The sequence below is a fragment of the Astyanax mexicanus genome, chromosome 5 (genome assembly GCF_023375975.1).
Source record: "Astyanax mexicanus isolate ESR-SI-001 chromosome 5, AstMex3_surface, whole genome shotgun sequence".
Lineage (NCBI taxonomy): Eukaryota > Metazoa > Chordata > Actinopteri > Characiformes > Acestrorhamphidae > Astyanax > Astyanax mexicanus.
In genome coordinates this window covers 29,797,090-29,818,425 of record NC_064412.1, presented here as the reverse complement: position 1 = coordinate 29,818,425, position 21,336 = coordinate 29,797,090, and the positions used below count along the sequence as shown (strand labels likewise).

Here is a 21,336-nt window from a genome sequence, read left to right as displayed (position 1 = left end):
CATGAGTGTGATTTCTTCTCACGTGCTCTCTTGTTGTGTTACAGTATTGTGCAAAAGACACAATGTTTAATTAATGTTTGGTTCAAAACAGGCTGTAAACCCATAAAAGTCCAGACCCATTGGTATTGATACCAATTTCAAAACTGACTCAGATAATACATTCAGTGAGTTCATTAATGTTTTTTTATTAATACTATTTTAGTAATTGTAGTTAAATATGTCATGTAGCAAATGAACACAGTGATATTTGAGAAGTGAAACGAAGTTTATGTGCAAGTAAGTGTGCAATAATTCTTTAAACAAAATTAGGCAGGTGCAAAAATTTGAGCACCCTTGTCATTTTATTGATTTAAATACCTTCAGCACTAATTATTGGAACATAAATCCTGTTTGGTAAGCTCATTGAAAGGGTAAAAGTGGCCAATTGCAAGTTTTTCCTCCTCTTAGCATCTTCTCTCTAGGAATCTTGTTCAAGTTGAGGATCACATGGATTTCAGTCAATAGCTTCACTTCACTTCTCAAATATCAGTGTTCATCTGATTTATGATATATTTAACTAAAACTGCTGATCCGAACAACCAATGATTTACAAAGGAAAATCATGAAAATAATCAGGGGTGCCCAAACTTTTAATACCACTGTATGCTAAGGTTATAATCCTGACATTTTATTCTAGTTCTATGAAATGCAAAACATTTAATTAAAGCATTTGAATGGTTAAACTGGTTGAAACAGAAAAAAATGCACTTTATAAAGGAGCTATTCCAGCACTCCTACCTTCTGTAAAAATTCAGATAAACGAACAAAGTTTCGCAGATTGAGTTTATGAATGTTTTATCATTTTCATCACATGCAGCCATAATTTTTAAACCTCCATTTATAAGCCTATTAAATGTGCTCTATCTGTAACACCAGCATCAGCTCTCCAGCTAGTCAGCACACAGCAGCAGTAATGCTAGCATCTCTATTGCACAAACCCAATTTGCTGTAGAAATATGGAAATATTTTACTTTTGAGCAAAATACTTAATTCTACTTTATAAACAAATCCATCCATCCATCCATCCTTTAGCTCCATTCACCTACCATTTACTCAGGACTCACGAGTAGGCTTGTAGGTTAATATAATCTCATCTATTAAACATGGTGGTGGGGGTGTTTCTTGAATCTGCAGGATGTTTTAACACTGAGAAGAAGTTGGGAATGTTTACTCTCCAACCAAGGCCTCTCAAAGACATTTACTGATGTTGAGGTCTGGACTCCGGGGTAGTCAGTGCATTGTTCTAAAAAGACCAGCAGCTTCAGCAGTCTGATTTGTTTGCTTTTCTCAGTAGGAGCCTCTTGATCCTATCTACATCCTTTCAGATCTATGGTAAAAAGTAAAATAACAGTGGAATAATTTACAAATAAGTGTTTTCAAGTTAGAATATCTTGTCTCTGTGCTGATGGTGGTCTATCAGTCCTGTAGCCCATATTTCTTTTTATGTTCTTAATTATGCAAATAAAGCATTTTCTACCAAATCTACTCATCTACTTAAAATCTCAAATATTGAACTTGCACATAATGGTAATTCTGACTGTAGTTCAACAGACATTTGTGATGTCATTTCCAAATCCAGCAAGGGTAAACCATATTTTGTGCATTTAGTGACTGAAAACAGTTTGGTGTTGAATAAATAATTTAATTATGACATCAATCGAACAGTGTTCACACATGAAGGAAGACCAGTCCAACAATTACAAGTTTAAAATAATCATAAAAGGCTTGCGGATCATTATTATTATTAACATTGAGGTGTTACCCAGTAGTCCACTCAGTGGTGGAAAGGTGCACTTTTTTTTTTTTTACAGAAACAATCTAAAAAGGAAAAAGTACAAAAAAAAAAAAACAAGAAAAAAAAAAAACGGTTGATTCAAAACATTTCCATCAGCAGTTTAGTAATGGAGGAAGACTGTTTGTTAGCAGCAAAAGGGTGTGGGTGTGTGTGTGTGTGTGTTTACTCATCATACCTAGGACTCCATGTGCTGACCTAAAGCCAGTCCAGGCCGTACTCCTGTCTCTCAAACAGTTGCATGGCTACAGTGTTGGTTGTAACAGTTTTTTGCCTGATTTTTAATCAGACTTCGGTTCCTAAAACTGGACAGATTATTCTGAACATGTAAATTAATAAAATACTTCACCCTGACAAATTCAGCTACAGAGGGTGTTCTTCTGTAAAATGCTTGCATTTAAAAACACTAATAGACTGTGGGTTTAGTTTATATTGCTTTAACAGAATGAGAGGGATTACTGAAACAGTATGAAAGTTGTGTTTGTGTGTATTGGACCCATATGGCCTGTTCATCAGCCTCAGGTTCTGTACTGAGCACAATATACAGAAATGACCTCATGCAACAGTCCATGTTATTTCCCGTCTGACAAACACTGAAAACCTTAGTGTGTTCAGCATATTTGGTGCCAAACATTTTTTTTTGTTTAGTCTTTAGCTAATGTAGCTAACAAGTAATACAAGCTTATACTCCAGTGGATATGATTTATGTAGAATATCTGACATGGTGTGATATTTTGCTACCTTTAAAATGAACCAGAGTACAGATAACAATACTACATCAAGGGGATGTGACAGAATCGTCACAGTCAAGGGGAAGTCTGAGATCAATGGATGTAATGATCAGGACCAATCACAGTCAGGGGGAGTATCAGATTAATGATGTGGTGATTAGGACCAATCACAGTCAAAGGAAGGGCCTAGAACAATGCGACGATCAGACCCAGGTCACAGTCAGTGTGGTCTCATGACAGTCAATCAGAGTCATTGGGGGCCCTAGGACAAACTATGCAATGATCAAACTAGTTACACTTAGTGAGATCTCTCAGGACAGTCAGGGATAGTCTCAGATTCTCACAATTACTGAGATTGTGATCATAGGACAAATTGTTGTCAATAAATGTGCTCATCTCCAGTTTAAAAAAAAAATCTAATTAAAAAAATTAAACATCTTTACCAATTGAAGTTTGACCCAAAGTTCAGGGTCAAAAAATGTGTACACTAAATACACTTAATAAAAGCTGAATGAGTGAGCAGGTTGAGACTGGTTGCAGGGCAGTCCTGCATGATGAGTTTTGTCCACTGGTCCGTGATCAGTGCGTATAGCCGGACCTGTACTGGAAAGAGGCCATTTGCACACGTTTACGCAGCCGCTCCAACTCTAGATCCCGGAAATAGTCATCATCATCATTTTGGACAATGATCTGCTGCAGCTCGCTAATCTCTCGCTCCATCTTGTTCCTCAGCTCCCGTTTCATCTTATACAAAGCCTATCAGAACAAAAAAAAAAATTAATAGATAAAAAAAAAAAAGAATTTAAAAATCACTGTTTACATATTTTTATCACCTTTTTCCTTCACAAAAGTTTAACTCTGGGCCTGAGCGTTTATGTAGTATTACTAAACACTCTCAGTTCACACACTCCTTTCACTTTAGATCCTCAGCTTATCAACAAATGCATGTATACAGCTATAAAAGTTAATTACCTTACCCAACTGTAGGGGGAGTAAATAAGGGTACTGTTTAATCATTAAAATGTATGAGAATGGGCTAATTTAGTTTAAAAGACACTGCGTTCTCTATACTTTTCTATAAAATAAGCAGACCAAACACAATTAGGTGAAACACTGTGGGTTAAATGAGGGTATGTGGTTTTCTCAGTGAAGATTGAATAAACACCATGTCATATAGTTAATCCAAATAGAAATAAATAGTAAAAAAGTAGCTTTCAAAAGATGGAATTACCATATGACACCATGCACACTTGATGCCATTAAAATTCTTTAAAAGGTTCCCATAGAAGAAGGAGCACTTTTGGAACACTTTCTATTTAAAAGCACTTGAGGTCCCATAACTGATCTTTCGGCTACAGCTTAATTTGCCTTTAATTATCTGTCTGGGTGCCAGTGTTTTTACTCATTCAAACCCAGTCATTTTTCACAGAGACAGTAATCCACTCAGAATGGTACATCAGGGGTTGGTAATAATCACCAGTGTCAGTAATAATTACTGATGACCCCAGTAATTTAAATCTGTGAGAAAGGGATTTATGCTGCGGAAAATTATTCTGGTTTTGGGTGGACCATCCTGTAAAGTCCAGGGTCTATTCAACAGGATGTGGCCATGGCTACCATTTTGTTCTAGAGGCTGTATGATGTTTGTAGATTTACTGCAGAGATCATTGAGAGCTGGGCTTAACTCACCTTTTCCTGGGCCTTCTTCCGGACTTGTATCTCTTGCCGTTCCAGAGAGAGTCTTTCAGCTAGCATTGAAAACTGCAGAGGGGAAAACAAATGCACAAAGATGAAGTGTACTTGGAAGTCAGAGTGACCGTATTTTCTTTATTAAAGCACATTTAGCCCTGTCCAAATTTATTTCCATCTACATGATGGACCAGCCTGAAAAACTGAGTGACTCATCAATGAGCATCACTCTGCTCCTCCTTTTGGTTACCAGTCTTTGGTGGAAAACAGCAGGAATACTTTACACATGCTGTAGGCTGGAGTGCAATTCACCTTAAAAAAATGAGTAACCCATGGAACAATCTCTAAGATGGAAAGTATCGGAGAGGAAAAAAGCTACATTTTAATGTCTTTTCCAAAATAACCACCAATCTTTTTTTTTGTTTTCTTCGTTTTCGGCCAGAGACAGTCAGATTACTGCTGGTGGAATAAAGACGAGGATGAAGGCCTCAAAGTCACGTCAGTATTTTTAGTCTCCTGAACTGTGATATGCATCTCTCACAGTCTCACAAAGTCTGTAAAGGAAATCACTCTGTGGTTCTTTGTGTGTGTTCTTTTTTTTCCATTAAAAGTGGGTTCACGCTGTACCAATGCCAAATGCTTATTTGAGGAATGCCAGAGAAAATCTGTCTTTGTTCCCATTTGTAAAGAATCTTTAAACTAGGAAAAGATTCATTTAAAGAAGGAAACTTAACAGCAACATCTCACTTGGTTCCATAAAGAACAATGTTTGCATTGTGTGTGAAGAACCTTTAAACTGGTAAATAATCTTTACATCAGAAGAAGATACTTTGATTTTTTTAAAAGGTTCTTAATACCCAAATATCTTTTTGGACCCATGGCGAACCATATGTGTAATAGCTGTGTGAGTGTAAAAAGCACCCAAATTCCCTTTTGAAGCAAATGAAAGGGTATCTAGAAGTAACTGTCAAGGAGGCATGAATGATTTTTGGGTTGGCTTATGTATACTGATGTGAAAATAAACAGTAATTATATATTTTGTCCACTTTGATGCGTGAAATATCTTCAATATAACAAATTATAAGAAGCCTCAATTTTATTTACTTCCACTAAAAGTTAAGATTTTTTTTCCTTTCATTTCTAAAGTTTATGTTCTGTTGATTTAAGGTTTTTGCATAACTGTAACAATATGACGAGAACACTGTATGCTTGAGCAGCAGTAGGTTGTCTGGTGGTTACCTGGTCCCTATAGTAGTTCTCCATGGCTTCAATCTCATCCTTGTGCTTTCGCTGGTGCTCCTGTCGCTGTTCTTTAGCATACGCACGCTGCTCTCTCAAACGGGCCTTCTGCAGCTCCAGACCCTCCTCAAACACCTGCCGGAACATCTGCATGCACCCAGACACAGACAGACACTTAATTATTTACCATACATCCTTTTTTTTCCTTCTGTATTCCTATGTATACATTGTGTGTGCTGGATGAACTGTTTGCTCCTAAACTCACCCTCTCCTCACGTGTGCGAGCCCTGAGCAGATGAGCGCGGAGCTGAACGTGGTAATCGCTGTGATATTTGCGGGCACGTGCCACCTGCTGCCTCTGCTCACGCAGCTTATTCTGCGTAGACCTCTGCTGCTGGATGCGCTCTCTGAAATCCTTCTGTGTAAATGTAGGGGAGAACGTAAGCAAAATGTCATAAAAAATAAGGGATATTATATATATAAAAAAAAAGTTCATTTGCTAAAAAAAAGCTTGCACACTTTGTGTGGTTCCAACTAGGCTGTTGCTACAACAGAGAAAGTGCTTTTTTTTTTTTTAGCTAGGTGGCTGGTATGGTGCTGTGAGGGGGTTGCCAAAGTGGGCAGTTTTGCACACCATTTCAACTGACAAGCAAGAGGGAAACAAAGAAGCAAAAAAAAAAAACAATTGTTAAGGTTGAAGGTAGCGAAAAGCCTGAATTGCATTGACTTAATCTGAAGTTGTAATGAAAACCTTGGAAATTAAAGAAGTAAAAAAAAAAAAAAAAAAACAATATAAAAATAACACAAATGCACACTGCATGTGTAATTAATAAAATAATAGGGTAGGTCAATCGAATAACAACATTTATTATGTACATATTTAGATTTACATATTTACATACACTAGATACTATTCCATTCTGACCTTTTGTCTTAGAAAATGAATGAATGCAGCTTTATTTGGAGATTTGAGTGTCCAACAGAATGCCATAACAAGGAGGAGAAAAAAAAACATCTAGTTTAAAAACAGCCTTTTGCTGCTTTACATACAAAATGTATTAAACACATGCTTAGGTAAGGTCTCTTCGGGCAAGTGGGTAAAGTAAGTGTGTGTGTGTGTGTGTCTCACCAGGCGGCGGTTGTGCTCCTGTTCTTTGCGGATGATCTCAGTTAGCAGGTCATGTCTCTTGTGAGCTTCTTCTACCTGTGATGTAGAATAGAGACAAAAGCTGATGATATTTTGTTGGATGTAATGGGGAAATCAAGTATAAAATAGACTTTAAGGAAACAGGATAACGAGTATAATCGTTTTGGTGAATAGCCCACTTCAATTTACCCCCAGCATTCCAAAATTGGAAGCATTCCGAGGGCTCTGACATTCAAACCGAGGCACTAAGAACAGATGGTTTAGTAAAACACTGTTTATACACACAGTACCTGGAGGTAGTTCCCTGGGAGCACTCATCCTGAAATTAACTCCTAATAAGTCGACTGATGAGCATGAACAAATAGGTAGTATAAGTATAGTATAGGAAAACAGACTGCAAAATTAATTCCTTGGTAAAGCATGAATTCCAGCTCTTGCTGAAAATCTCTCTATAATATTAATGTATTTTCACAAAAATAATTTTGCAATCTGTTTCCCTGTCTTGCCTATTCGTTTATGCTCGTAAGTAGTCTTACCAACCAATGAAGTTTGGAGTCACTTTGGTGTAAAACCGCAATTTCTTTGCATGGGCAAAGCTATGCCCTTAAAGCTATGCTGTGAGGAGTGGGGGGGTGCCAAATTTTGTCTTTGTTTAGAGGCCTCTAATTCAGTGAAATAAAGCAGAGCTAAAAAAAAAGAAACACCAGAGCACTTTTGACAAAAATAAAGCTCAAATGGCATTCATACAAGAGATTACATCTAGACATTTTAAAATGATTGGAAACAAAAAAAAAGAAACCACAATCTTCCAAATATCACATGCCAATGTTTGCTCATACTGTTAAAATCCACACAGAAAATTCAAAGTCTTAGCAACAATAGAATCTGACCGAGAAACAAATTATGTCAAACACCGGAGACTGACGTTCACCCAATGTAATTTGTAAACTAAAATTCACTGTCAAATTATGTTTTTTTTGTGTGAGTGTGAGATTTAACCTGGTTGGTAAGTTTGGCAGAGCGTGCATTTCTGCGCTGGTTGTCCACAGGGTTCAGCTGGTCAATCTGCCGGAGCTGCTGTTTCCACATGGATGAGAGTGTGTGAGAGGAGAAGGGCAGAGGTGGGTAGTCTTCCAACAGAGCTGGTAACAAATCGTTCTCCTTCACCCGTACTGGACAGACACAAACACAAGCACACACACGCAAACATTCCAATGGATAATTTTTCACAAAATGAGTGCATTTACTTAAAATATCCTGAGGTCCACTTACTGGTTTAAAATTAGGACCTATGCAAAGAGAACGGAATTTAGGATCTGTTGTAAAACATACACTTATCAAGCTAGAAAGAAACACACAATCCTTCTGTCCATTTATTGGAAATTTAATTACACCTTTTATTCCCCCACACAGAAGGGAAAAAAAAAAAAATCAAAAATATTTCCTCTTATTTTACTCTCAACATAAATAGATGTTGGTAATTAGCAATAAAGCCTCAATATTCAAATAAGAATATAGAAAAGAGCTACACATAAAAAAGAGCTAAAACACAGCATCTCTTCAGCGGACAGATATATGTAGCTTAAGGAAGAAAATTTGAAATCTTACAGGGTGCCGCTTTGCGGGGATGGGACTGTCGTCGGCTAGTAGAAGCAGGTCTTGTATGGGACGTCCTGTTCGAGAGCACTGATTTAGATTTTGAGCTCTGTGACGACTTCCGAACACGAGTAACTTCTTTACAGATGGCCTCCCTGTATTCTCGCTCCTACACATGAACACACACACGTTTAATAAACTGATTCATAAATGAATATATACAATACTGTGCAAAATGTTGGAGGCACCTGTGAAAGTTATTTTTTCTATCTGGTTCACAAAAGCTCAGCTTCTTTCTTTACAACAAGAAATTATTTTAAATTACTTTTAAACGTATGTTGTGTTCACCTGCATATGTTCTAATGTGATCCAAAGTTTTTACTTACTGCTAAAAAACTATTTAACATAATTTTCCATACTGCTGCATATGATCATTTTATTTGTATGTTCATACATACTGTACTTACAGCATCCTGAGCTCGAATTCTTTCTTTGGCCAGTTCTGCCCTCTGTTGTTCATCCAAATGTTTTAACTCTGCCTCATATGCTTCTGCCACCATCTGCAGGACAACACCGGTATCACAAGACCACCAGAGAGAGTCACCCAGAAGCTCAGCCATGTATCACAGAAAATGTGAAACACTTCACTCCTCAATGTGAGGACACATGCTGTTCACAATACTTTGAGGGGAAAAAAAGAAGCCCACACAAAGCTTTTAAAGCTCACCTTCCGTCGTTTTTTCTTTCATTTTAAAATGTCTAGTTGTGGTCTCTAGTATGAATGAATGACGTGAGCCGTTTTTGTAAAAAAAAAGTGCTCAGGTGTCTCTGTATAGCTCTTTTTTAATGGACTGTTTTAGGGGTGTGTCCAAAATGACCGGATTCCAGCTTTGCTTATGAATATTCATACATGCAAACAGCATGCAAATATCTCTCCTCTGATTGGCTAGGAGCACTGCGACGCCCCTCCACCGCTCTGCCGCTCACTGCCTCCCACCTCCTAACTGATGAGCGGTGATGTTGCGTCGCTTCAGCTCCGCCTCTGGGAGTTTCTCGAACCAAGGTGGGCTGGTCTGTGAGTTTCTGCCTACGTAGGCAGAACGATAATTCAAAATTCACCCGTTTTTCGGAGGGGGGGAGGGGGGATTTCTTTGCTTAGCTCCTGCAGACAATGGGGGCTGCAAAACAGTTTAATGTGCAGGTGTACACATTCAACTCTGAGAGACCTACTGTATTCCACAAAAAACAAGAAAAATCGGATTTTCGCGGAAGGTGAGCTTTAAAAAACATTTACTGGACATTTTAACCGTCACTGCTTACTGACCTGACTTTTCCTGTGCTGATCCTTGTGGTCCCTGTATGGTCCGTGTCGGCTTCGGGATGTCTGTGGCCGTGAGTCTGTGAACAGAGTCCGTTCCAGCTGGCTCTGGAGGGATCGGCGTGCAGGTGGAGGAGATGGGGAGAGGGAGCGTGGGCGAGGAGGTCTGTCTGCACTGGCCAGATCTGTGCAGCCAAAGACAGAGCCTTAATGAAGCAACAATATTTCTGATTCTGAACTCCTAGTGCTCGAACATTCAACTTTAAATTGAACATACATTAAAACAGCTTGGACACGGATTATTGCTGCTTTTCTCCCGCTCAACTCTCACTCTGTGTGCACCGCCAGTGGACTAGAGAATTTGCCAGTGAACAGCACAGTGACACAGGACCACTGATATAATAGATATATACTATATATACACTATACAGGATACCTGTGGGTTTGGCGTTACGTCTGCACTCCATAACACTGTCACTGTGGTGAGAGTGTTTATCCTCGTCCTGGGGCTTAGGCTCCTCACCCGTCTCTCCCAGAGCTCTCTTCAGCATCTGCAGAGTGATGAAATCAGTGTAAGAATAAAACACATACATACATATACATATACACATATATATATATAAATAAATGCTTGCTCTCACACAAAATTCATCATTAAACACAGTCACAGTGGGCTGTAGCAAGCCAGATTTCCCTAGATAAGCTTAGCACACAAATTCATATTCAAATTCAAATTCATTCATACACATTTTATTGTTTACTCTCTTCCCTACACATCTGATGGAGCTAATTATTATGAAAATATATTATTATTTTTATTACCACCAACAAGCTAACTAGTTTATAAGTCAAGATGTCAAGTCAAGAGGTTTTTATTGTCATTACGTCTGAGCTGCTGTGTTACACAGTGTAACAAAATGACGTTCCCGTGGAACCATAGTGCAATATGGAACAACAAACAATAGATAAACAAATTGCAGGAAGTTACGAAAACTATAACATTACGATAAATACAGCAGATGAGACAGTTTCACAGACAGGGCAGTGCAGTACCGACATGGTATAATTAAGTGTGCATAGTGGAAATAAGGTGCAGAGATGTGCAACATACTGTGCCATATAGAACATATAAAATCACAGCAGTTTCTGAGGTAGAGACTTTATAGTTTTTTATTTTTTTGAATGAAGAGAATATTGCTGAGTCCCTGTGTGTGTGTGTGTGTGTGTGTGTGTGTGAGAAAGAGATCACAGCAGTTACTGAGGTAATATAATATAAGTAATATAAGTTTGTATAATATAATACACAAACTGTTTTTATTTCTGAGGCATGATTTCACAACTCAATACCTACAAGATCAAAATATAAGCCATGTTTAGACAAATATCTCTGTATGACATTTTTTCACCATTACTAAAATGAATAAAGAACCAGCAGTGGGTGCACACTGTAGCTATTAGTATTAAAGTAATTTAATATCACATTGCACTGACCAAGTCAAGCTCTTCCAGGCGGCGGGAAAGTTTCTCTGACATTTCCTGAAGCTCCTGTTCAGCCTGCTTATTTCTTTGACTACGTCTGGACAACGGTTCATCTACATCAGTCAGCCTTTAGAGTGAGAGAATGAGTGAGCGAAAGAGTGAGAGATTTATACTTTCATTTTAGGTCATTTTAGTAAATTTTTTTTGTCTAATTTTAATGTATTCATTACAGTGGACTCCTCTCCTTACCCTGCTCTCCATCTTCGGCCTCTGGAGTTCCTCAGTCTCCCAGAGGACGAGCCTGAGCTATGAGGCTGCTCTTCCTCACTCTCCTGTTCCTCCGGACAGAGTGCATGTGCCTCCTCTCTCTGGCTCTGTTCATCTGAGAGGGTCAGCAGCAAGACATCCGGTTGGGTTCGAAACAAAACCCTCCGTGAAGCTTCAGCACCAGCCTGGGGAACATAAAAGCCATTTCAGTTGTTAAATTCTCACATAGATTACTACATAATAACAATCTCCAGAGAAATATTTATAGACATTTAAAAACCTGCCAATACGTTGCGATTATGTTTTGTTACTCAATAGTTATTTTTATACATTTATTTTGAAAACTTTTAAATGTGATTACACTAAAATTTCTGTTTCTGTTACGTGTCAAACCTCAAATCACTTAAAGGTCTGGGATGTGTTTAGTGATATTTGGTCTCAAAATTGCCTCTGTTTTAGAGCAGTTACTGCTCAAATTTTTAATGGACTCCTATTACACTATAGGCATACAGTACTCTCTGTACTGGTAATCATTGGGAGTTTTCACTTTGCCAGGAAAAACTGCTCAAACAGCACAAGTCAGCAGACACACGTAAGATTGATGGTACAATTAAGTGCTTGTGGGGGGGAAGGGGGTTCTACTTCATGGAAAACAGTGGTATTGATTGTTCTAGGCAGCATTAGGGAAAATGTAGCCTATGATTTAAAAAAAAAAAGTGCTGTGGAATAAATGGATTTTAAAGTTTACACGTCTTACCTCAACTTGTGCTTTTGGAGCCTGTGACTGTGGTTCTCTGAGACTCGGCACAGACCCTTCACTGTCTGCTGAGACACAAACATTAATGAATAATACATGCAAATTACACATAAAATAATCAATTAAGAACAGTATCAACTTTATAATAGGAGAGATAATTCTCATGAAGAATGAGGATCCAATGATCCTGCCACCTCCATGCTTAACAGCTGGAAAGATGCTATTGTGTTGAAATCAAGAGTTAAATTTTTAGCCAATCACGCTGGTTTTAAATGAAACCGGAATATTTGGATAATTTATCAGTTCCAAAGAAAATTCTTCAATTAGGTTTCTGGTTTTTCTGTGTGTTTTTGCAAACTTATAACAGCGGTCTAATTCTATATATAATGCCTTAAGGTTCTAAGTAAATTTGTCCAATATTATCTTATATTTTTTTTTATTTATTTATTTTTTTACAATGGTGCTAAATGTCCACTTGTATTCCATCTGCCTTAATGGATTGCTCGGTGGAGGCCACAGGTTTTAAAAAGCATTTTGATTGAAAAATCTGACTTGTATTATTCTTATTAACAAAAAAAAGGTACACATATATACATATAATGTTATCATTTTGTTTATAAAAATATATAAATTGTTCAGCTGGCTTCTTTCAATGTGTGGGTGAAATAGAGATTTCAACATAGAGGTGGGTCCCTGATGAGGTGAACAACAAAAGAAGGAGACTTTACCAGAAGAAGCGCTGGACAGTGAACGATGCAGAGTCCCATTAACCTGAACATCAGGCTGTAGTCTGGGAGTAACACCATTCTGTATAAAAGCAGGCAAAAGCAGGTAAACTTTTACAAAACCAAAACAAGTGGCATCCAGAAAAGCAGAGAAATACTGTATTCTGGGAAACATCATAAATAACTAAATAAATTAACCAACGTGAAAAGGGAAAAAGAGCATTTCTTGTTTTAATAACTTCTTTGTGGACTTTTCCTTTCAGTTTAGGGACAAGTAAGCATTCTCTGCTGCAGTGTTGTTAGCCAATCAGAGGCGATATATTTTAATGTATAAATATTCATGAGCAAGAGCCAAAATCTTTCTTCTTTCTTCAGAGGGCTAAATAGAAACACCTGAGACCAAAACTAGACTGTTTAAAATATATATTAAAAAAAAAAAACAATGGAATGAGACCTTTAACATGGACAAAAGACACTCTCTACATGAAGAAAAAAAAAAGTTTAATGAGCCTGTAATTTGACTCTTTATTTACTTAACCAAATGCCAGCCTTAGAAGAGTCTTTTCTTTTCCACAACAGCAGCTGCCTGTACATAACAGCACATTATACTAAATATACGTACAATAATAACGTCATTTCAGTTCCACTGCCTAAGCCAGCTCTGGTACTAAACAGTTGCTACTGTTTTTCTTAAAACACTCATTAAACAATTCCACTGAAACAAACATTCTCTACTTTACGAAGCCACGTGTCGATATGCTGAGTGTTGCAAAGGCCTGGGGTGTGTTTGTGTTCTACCATGGCAGTGATGATGTCTGACACGATACAAACCCATAGCAGAACTAAGACGTTGGGTGTAGTGAGAAAACAAGTGCATGCGTGCAAGCATGTTGGGACAAGTCATGCAATTTGTGGGAAGGTGATGCACAAGAATGTCCTCTACAATCTAAATCACTTGCTAAGCTAGCCTCTGTTATAAATACACTACAAATACTGTATACTGTATAAATACAGTATCAGACAGATTTCTTTTTTTTATAAATACATGCTGTTTTTTTTACTACACACACACACACATCACTGTTAAACAATCAAGCCTATATAATCAATCAATAATCAAAAAGACATCCGTAGCCTAACGAAGATAGGTTGCCAATATTTGTGATACATTTTGGTATATGCTCCAACTACATATCAATACATAAATCATAATTGGTCCTTGTTTTTTGAAAGTAGTGTAGAACATTTTAAATAATAATTCCAGTTTCCAGTTTCATGCAGGACACATTCAAAAGTCAACTAATAGAACATTAGACACAACGCCTTCTTCAGTCACATACCTGTCTAACAGTAGCATCCTGGTCTGTATGAGGAATATGATTATCAGTGGGTGGGGTTGCTGGTCCCACTGGTCGCTGGGGGGTGGTCTGGCTGGGCGGCTGCAGGGCGACAGCTGAGCGCAGTGGCTCTCGTAGCAGAGTGGCTTGTACTGTGGCTGGATTGTGTTTACCTGGTGGAAAAGCTGCATTTTCAGAAATAACCCCTGAGGGCAGGGTGTGGGAATCTAGAGAGAGGGGGAAGGGAAAAAAGAAAAAAAGAAAGAAAGAGGGAAGAAAAAAAAAAACAAACAAAAAAAAAAACACACACAACAGGTCAGTACATCAGTGGGTGGCTTTCCCAATGCTATTTTCATAGTCAGGCTATAATTTTAGCTCAAATGAAAACCATGAAATGGTCTAAAATGGTATGCCTGATGATGACCTAACGCTCAAACTGTCACTCTATGGAAATAAAGGGTTTCCAGTGGAAAAAACTGCCCAAAACATTAAAGCGCCAAATGTGCCAGCTCAGGACCAGCTGGTTCTGTCAACATGTAGAAACATGAACCAGCAGCAGAAAAGGTGATCAAACACACAGCTGAATTTCTCATTATATGTACAATCTTATATTTATATTTAAAAAAAAAAAAAAAAAAAAAAAAAAAAAAAAAAAAGTTGGTGCAAAGCAGTAAAGCTTCTACTTTACTTGTATATTTTCCACTAATATACAGCGTTTTACGGGAGTTTCAGTTTAGTTCTCGAGCAGTACTAAGTACTACGCTTGGCCGTCCAGAGGTGAGTATTATCAGCCTGTAGCCTGCTGCTAACCCCAGCTAGCACTGCTGGGTTAGCCATTAATGCTAATGCTCCAGCTTAAGCGGAAATATGGAAACCTTAGCTAACTGTTTGATTGTGTGCCTTATAAACTGGTGTGCATTATAGTGCAAATAAATACACTACCGTACATAAAATATATTTATATGATATATTTATTACTCAAGAGTGCTTATTCCTGTTTTAAGGAAGACCAAGGGTTCCATTATATTTTGCCATTATTTCATAAACATGACCACATTGAAAACTGTTGTAAAGTAAATTGAATTAATTATGTAATTATTCATAAATTACATAACCAGAGTAGTACAGCAAATATACACTAGTTACTTTTTTAATGGTTTAAAAAGTTAACAAGGCTAACCCAAAGAAAATACCAGACTAAAGAGGAAAACAGAAAACGCTACGAGGCACCTTCATGTTTCATGGTGAAGGTTCGGGCGGAGTCACCCAATCGGATAAGCTCAGCCGTGGACTCAGACTCGCCACCGTTCCAGGAATGGAGGGAATGCTTGCTGGACTGGATGGCTGAGCTGCAACAAGGGGAAAAAAAATCAAGAATTTAGAAGACAGATGCTGAAATTGTTCCAGATAAACACAGCAATGAGCTCATCCCTAGAAGGTCTTCATGTTTGAACATGATAGCACGGTTATGACCTCAGTTTGTTGTTTGCATTCTCGTCTGCATATCGTGACTCACACTACTGTAGAGTGTTTCAGTACCTTTAGAACTGGTTGAACTGCATTCAGTAGTGCAGTCACTTTCCTTTGAATCATATTTTAACACTCAATGTCAAACTTAGAACTACACAGTAATATTCATGTACCAGTACTTTTAAACGTAGTAGTAAGTAACTACATTTGATCAATAAACATAAAGATAACTAATATATTTTATTATTAGTGTCTAACATTAACATAGTAATTAATAACTTTATTAACAATAATACTAGAGTCTTTAGAACAGTGTCATTACTAAAACATTGAATACGGTGTAAAAATGTCAGAAATGGTAATTTTAAGGAAAGCAAAACAACTATTTAAAGACAGGAAATGGACACCCGTGATATTTTGACCAGCAGCACAAAAGCATATACTGTGCTGCAACACACCACAACTGTTCCTCTTTCTTCATACTGTTCAGCTCGATCTAAAAGTCACATGTTTTGTCATGCAAACAGGATATTAAAACCAGCATGTCTCTGCTCTTGTGGTGATGCGGAAGAAAACAATGGACAGGTCATTCCTGATAGAAAGAAATCATTAATTATTTTATTGGTAACTGGACTTAAACCCCAGCCTGTGTTACACTCACTGTATGCTGGAGGTCTGAGACATGCTCTCCTCTTTAGCTGGCTCCTGTGCTTTTGGAGGATGGATCGTACCATTAAGTTCTGTGTTGAGAAAGAAGAGAGAAAGAGACTGAAAAAAGACTGCAGAAGAAAAATGGTAAATCAGTAAAGAAAATGCTGACAGTGCCATACATGAAGTGGAGTGGTGTCAGTGTTACTTGCAAATCAATACAGGGAAATAATTGCAACAGCAGGTGAAAAGACTATGAAGGGCTATACACATACAGACTGGATATAAAGAAAGTATTTACACACATCATTCTAATAAAACCATTTCTGGACACATCTTCAAATCAGCTGCTATAAAGAGAACTTAATTCTGACAGACATTCAACTGCACACACAGCTAAAATCCAATGTTTTTTCCAATAGGACAATGCTCAGCATACCCTAGATGGATATAAAGCCCTCTAGCACTGGGATAGAGAGCAGTGGAACAGTGTGCTCTAGAGTGATCAAGCTCCATCCAATACAAATGACTTTATTTAGCAGAACTAATAATACAACATCTCTGATGCTTTTGTGAATAAATGCAATCAAATCCTCACAGTAGTTGTTCCAACCACTGATGTAAAGGCTTCTCACAAGTAGCTTAGAAGCTGTTCCTGCATTAAAAAAAGGGCTGGGTCCTGGTTAGGCAGTTAGCTTAAAGTGAAACTGAGACTCTCAAGGGTCTTATTAATTTAACAATAGTCTGTTTATAGAACCTGCTCCATTTTTTAGGAATACTGTTACAGCTTTAACTTGGTATAATAGCAAAGGGCATTCTGCTGACTCACTCACAAAAAGACAAATATTTGTAAAACCGATACAACAGATAAACATCTTCTGTAAAACATAAAAACTTTCATGGCAATTCCTCACTGTGAGTCTATATAAATTCTAAACTAAAAAAGTCCAAAAGTGTCTGTGCTTGGTACTTTAAAAGGTGTAAGACGTGCAAACCACAGTACACCACCAGCATGAAAACCTAATATGACTGATCAAGGAATGGTTTAGCATGAAAGTAGAAGGCAGTCTAAGTTCCTCTTTTAGGAGTGCAGTTACCAGTGTTTAAATTAGCTAAGAAAAAGCAGCCTTTGAAACAGATGTGTTAGCTGCCTTCAAATAGCCAGTACACATATGCACATTAGACTAAGAAAACACCTATTTAACTCAATCTTTGGTAATACTCTGTACTACTAAGTGAAACCACAGATATATAGCAGTTACACAGCATTGAGCCCCCAATAGAGAGCTGTATGCATGCATTTGTTGACAGGCTGACAGATATAGAAGCAGCATCGAAAGTGAACCTGGAATTAATTTCAGTTTATCAGTTAAAGTAATTAATTCAGTCTGGGAAAGGAAAGAAAGAGAAAAAAAAACCCACTAGGGAGACAGATGGGTCAGACACCGAACAGCACCCAAAGTTCCCTCAATAACCAAACGTCCGACAGTAATCCCAGCTTGAGCCACTTTTTAAGCCTGTTATTTGCAGTTGCAGTTCATGTTCGCTGGTGAACTTACAAATGAAATACTGAATGGATCAGTGAGGATGATGACAGTGGCCTCTGAAACACTGCCAACCAATCACACACACTCACACACACAATCAGGCCAACACACCAGGGGATGTTCTGACTCATTCACAAAAAGGCTAACACCAGAGTCGTTTCAATAGTTGCATCCACAAAAGCTGACCAAATTCCTCTTTACATCAAATAAAAAAAAAAAACAGCCTTGGTTTCTCTGTATTTAAGTCCACGCTGATAGACAAAAGAGTGTAAGACAATGTAAGAATCTTCATTGCAACCCATTCTAAAACACTCTATTCATATCCTAATTATGAAAAACATGACTTTAAGATTAGGATTTAAAGCCTACCTCCATTTTGGAGCTCCTCCTCCTCACTGAGCTGCTCGGTGAGATATTCCAGCAGTCCATCAAAGATCTCCAGAAGGTTTCGGATGCTATCCTTATCTCCCCTTACAATGTTCTCACCTACAGGGTCATAAAAGAAAGGAGACACTAATGAGGTCTGGAATTGGACCACTAAAGACCACAAAAGGAAGCAAATAACTGAGAGCAGCCAACTTGCCCTGCCAAAAACATTCCCTCAAAACATGGCCCATACAAAAGCAGCAATGTTTCCCCAAGAACAACAGCCTCTTTTTAGCGGGTACGATACAGGGTGTCTCAGCTCCCCAGGCAAACAGTTCCTAGAGAATCATCTGACAAGACCTCTACAGCATGATAAATAACATTAGTAAGCAGGTTTATGTGTGAATCAGAATAACTTAAATGTGTGAGACTAAAGGATAGAAACAAACAATTAAAGCAAAAGATAAAACTGCAGCCCACATGCTTACCTGTAATGTGAGATAAGCTGATCTGGAGATAGTCCAAGGCCAGAGAATCGATCACGGATTGTACATTGTGGATGTCATCCTCCTGACTTTTCGGGATAGCTATATAATCTAGAACAAAGAAAACAATGAGGCTCCCACACTAAGACATGAGATGCTCCACCATATCATTGCTGCAAACACAACGTAACCGGAGCTTAACATGCTTAGGGGAGAATACTAACTCCCAGTTCGATTGAGTCAGCTAACAGATACATACATTAAATGTGTTTGTGTTAGCTAGTCCTAGTCCCAGCTGATGAGATAGCCTAAAATAATTAAAAACTAGTTATGTTACAGAGTCAACATTTTATGGTGTCTGAATGAGACATGCTAACTACAGAATTGTAGGACCTGATCTAAACAAATAATGCAGGTTAGGACTCATTATGTAAAAAGTCTGCAGAAACTTTTGTTATTTTCCAAAAAAACATATTTACCTGGTACTTTTTCTCCCAGTAAGGCTTCGTACAGGGCCACAAAAACATTAGCATCACAGTCAGTGAGTCTTTGCAGCCTCAAGTTAATGTGACACTTACACAGGAGATCATTGGCCACATCAACCCAATCTGTCAGAGAAACAAAAAGCATAAACTCAAATCAAAAAAGCCTTTACACTTAAACTTGATTACTGGTCTTATGACATGTACAAATAATTCCCTTAAAAAGGGCTCAGATCATGGACAATGGAAACATTGTAATATTTTAATCCTCCTTCTATATTTGGATATCAATTTGCAAGATCAATCTGCTTTGAATTTGTTATCTGTGATGTCACCAAACCAAGAAGCTGCAGTTTCAGTCCACATCTTTGCCATAGAAGACTGTAAGGAGTGTCTCAGGCTAGGCTGATATTTGGATAATAGTATAGCACAGTAAACAAAACAGTTCAGTGTAATTCTAAGGGATAAGGGATGTTGAAAACATCAACCACACAAACATCTCAAGAATAAAAAATCAGAAACAGGATCAGGGACAGACAATTACCACATGGTGATAATTTGGTAAAATACACTATAACGTTAAATATTCTGTGACATAGACCCAAAACAAGGCATTTCCAAAGCATGTCCACTAATCTAGTTTAGTGTAGTCAGCGTTTCTCCATCCTGTTTTTGGAGTTCCCCTTTTATAGTTTATAGCTAGTTCTCACTAAAGTGACATTTTGAATGTTTAAGAAATCACAAAAACACCGGCAGTATTTAAGAACAAAAAAGTGGATCTTCACATGGACACAACCAACATCTAATTAGCATTTAGATTTTTAAAATTTGTTGAGAAGGTCCTTTAAATACTACAAATACAAGCTCCCAGCTGATATTACTGAGAACTGCTTGTTTAGCTAAGTTACAGTTAACTAACGTTAGCTAACAAACCTAGGTTATGTATGTTAGCTCTGTCACTACAAGTGTCATATTCAAAGCTAAAACATACAGTCAGCAATACTGAGCTTATGCCATTCCGACTAACCTAGCTACACAAAAAACACACAACGCTTACTAACTAGTAAGATAAGACGTCAGCAACTACAAGTTACAGTTAACGCTACCTAAATAACTAACCTCTAGCGAATTACAAATATACACAACTTCAGCCGGCTGGCCACCTAACCCATATTAATTTATTTAGCTAGCCTAACTAGCTTCCAAATTCACATTATAGCTAACTTAGCTAACACAGTTCAGCCCTTTTCCTCGTATGTTATAAAGCCTTTATCACTTAATAGTGATAGTCAGTGTAGTTTTACAGTTGTATGGTTACTCTTTAAGCTATGTCCAAATTAGCTTAGCTTAGCTAGCTAACGTTAGCTCTCCCAGCTGTAACGGACGGACTGCGTCGCTAAGCTAGGCTAGCGTAACCGACTCAACAACTTTCCCAACTCACCCCGCTCCTCTGTTCCCATTCCGGGAATTCGTCTCTTCTTAATCGGCCGCAGACTAAACAGCGTCGCATGAGAAGAAATAAAACACCCTGTGTTCAGCTGGCGGTGGGTTAAACAGAACACCGCGGCATTTTAACACAGAATAAGCCGAGCCGATCCGCGTCCAACGCCGTCAACGTTCACTAACCGCCGCTGCCCACTATTCAGGTTGCCAGGTTGGAGCGACTTCTGAAGACAAGTCACAGTTTAATTCCGCCCACTTTTTTGTACACCAACCTGGCAACACGTCGGGGGAACGGCCAAGGGCATTTAAAACGCGAGGATAGTTCAGATTGGCCGGTGTGTTTGAATGACGTATAGGGAAGGGTTTTAAGGTGTTTTTTTAATTCTCTGTTTTAGATCGTAAACGCATCGGTATCGTGCCGTTATTATTTGAGATAACATATGTAGCTAAAATGCTGATTTTATTTTTGGAATCATGTACTTGTATACGTGTACTAACAGTATAACAATATAATTTACAAAATCAAAAACTTACACGTGACTTTAAAATATGTATGATTAGGTGTCGTGAACAAATAAAACAATCTTATTAAATACTAATAATAATAATAACAACAATAAAGAAAATGTACTGAAGAAAACTACCGAAACTAAACTGTTCCCATAGTGACCGTTGACGTAAGTTGCATCTCACGGCACTCTGTGGCTTTGTTTGTCCCCTTCCGCTCCCAAATCCTGCTCAAGAACAAGCTCCTTACACGCGAACCTAAAATACGTATT

At 38.0% G+C, this 21,336-nt stretch overlaps 1 protein-coding gene across 1 annotated transcript; it reads right to left on the bottom strand.

Moving 5' to 3' along the window:
* Positions 1-1,660: 1,660 nt before the first annotated feature.
* LOC103047087 (centrosomal protein of 95 kDa) lies at positions 1,661-21,054 on the bottom strand. The gene is made up of 21 exons (XM_007252134.4): positions 20,556-21,054; positions 19,112-19,240; positions 18,636-18,743; positions 18,151-18,267; positions 16,248-16,326; positions 15,347-15,465; positions 14,120-14,343; positions 12,783-12,861; positions 12,055-12,119; positions 11,280-11,482; positions 11,043-11,157; positions 9,988-10,102; positions 9,558-9,736; positions 8,701-8,793; positions 8,246-8,402; positions 7,637-7,809; positions 6,620-6,694; positions 5,756-5,908; positions 5,491-5,637; positions 4,252-4,323; positions 1,661-3,318 (listed from the first exon to the last, which is right to left on the bottom strand). The coding sequence occupies exons 1-21, from the start codon at positions 20,572-20,574 to the stop codon at positions 3,142-3,144; spliced, it is 2,598 nt and encodes an 865-aa protein (XP_007252196.3). The 5' UTR covers positions 20,575-21,054; the 3' UTR covers positions 1,661-3,141.
* Positions 21,055-21,336: the final 282 nt, after the last annotated feature.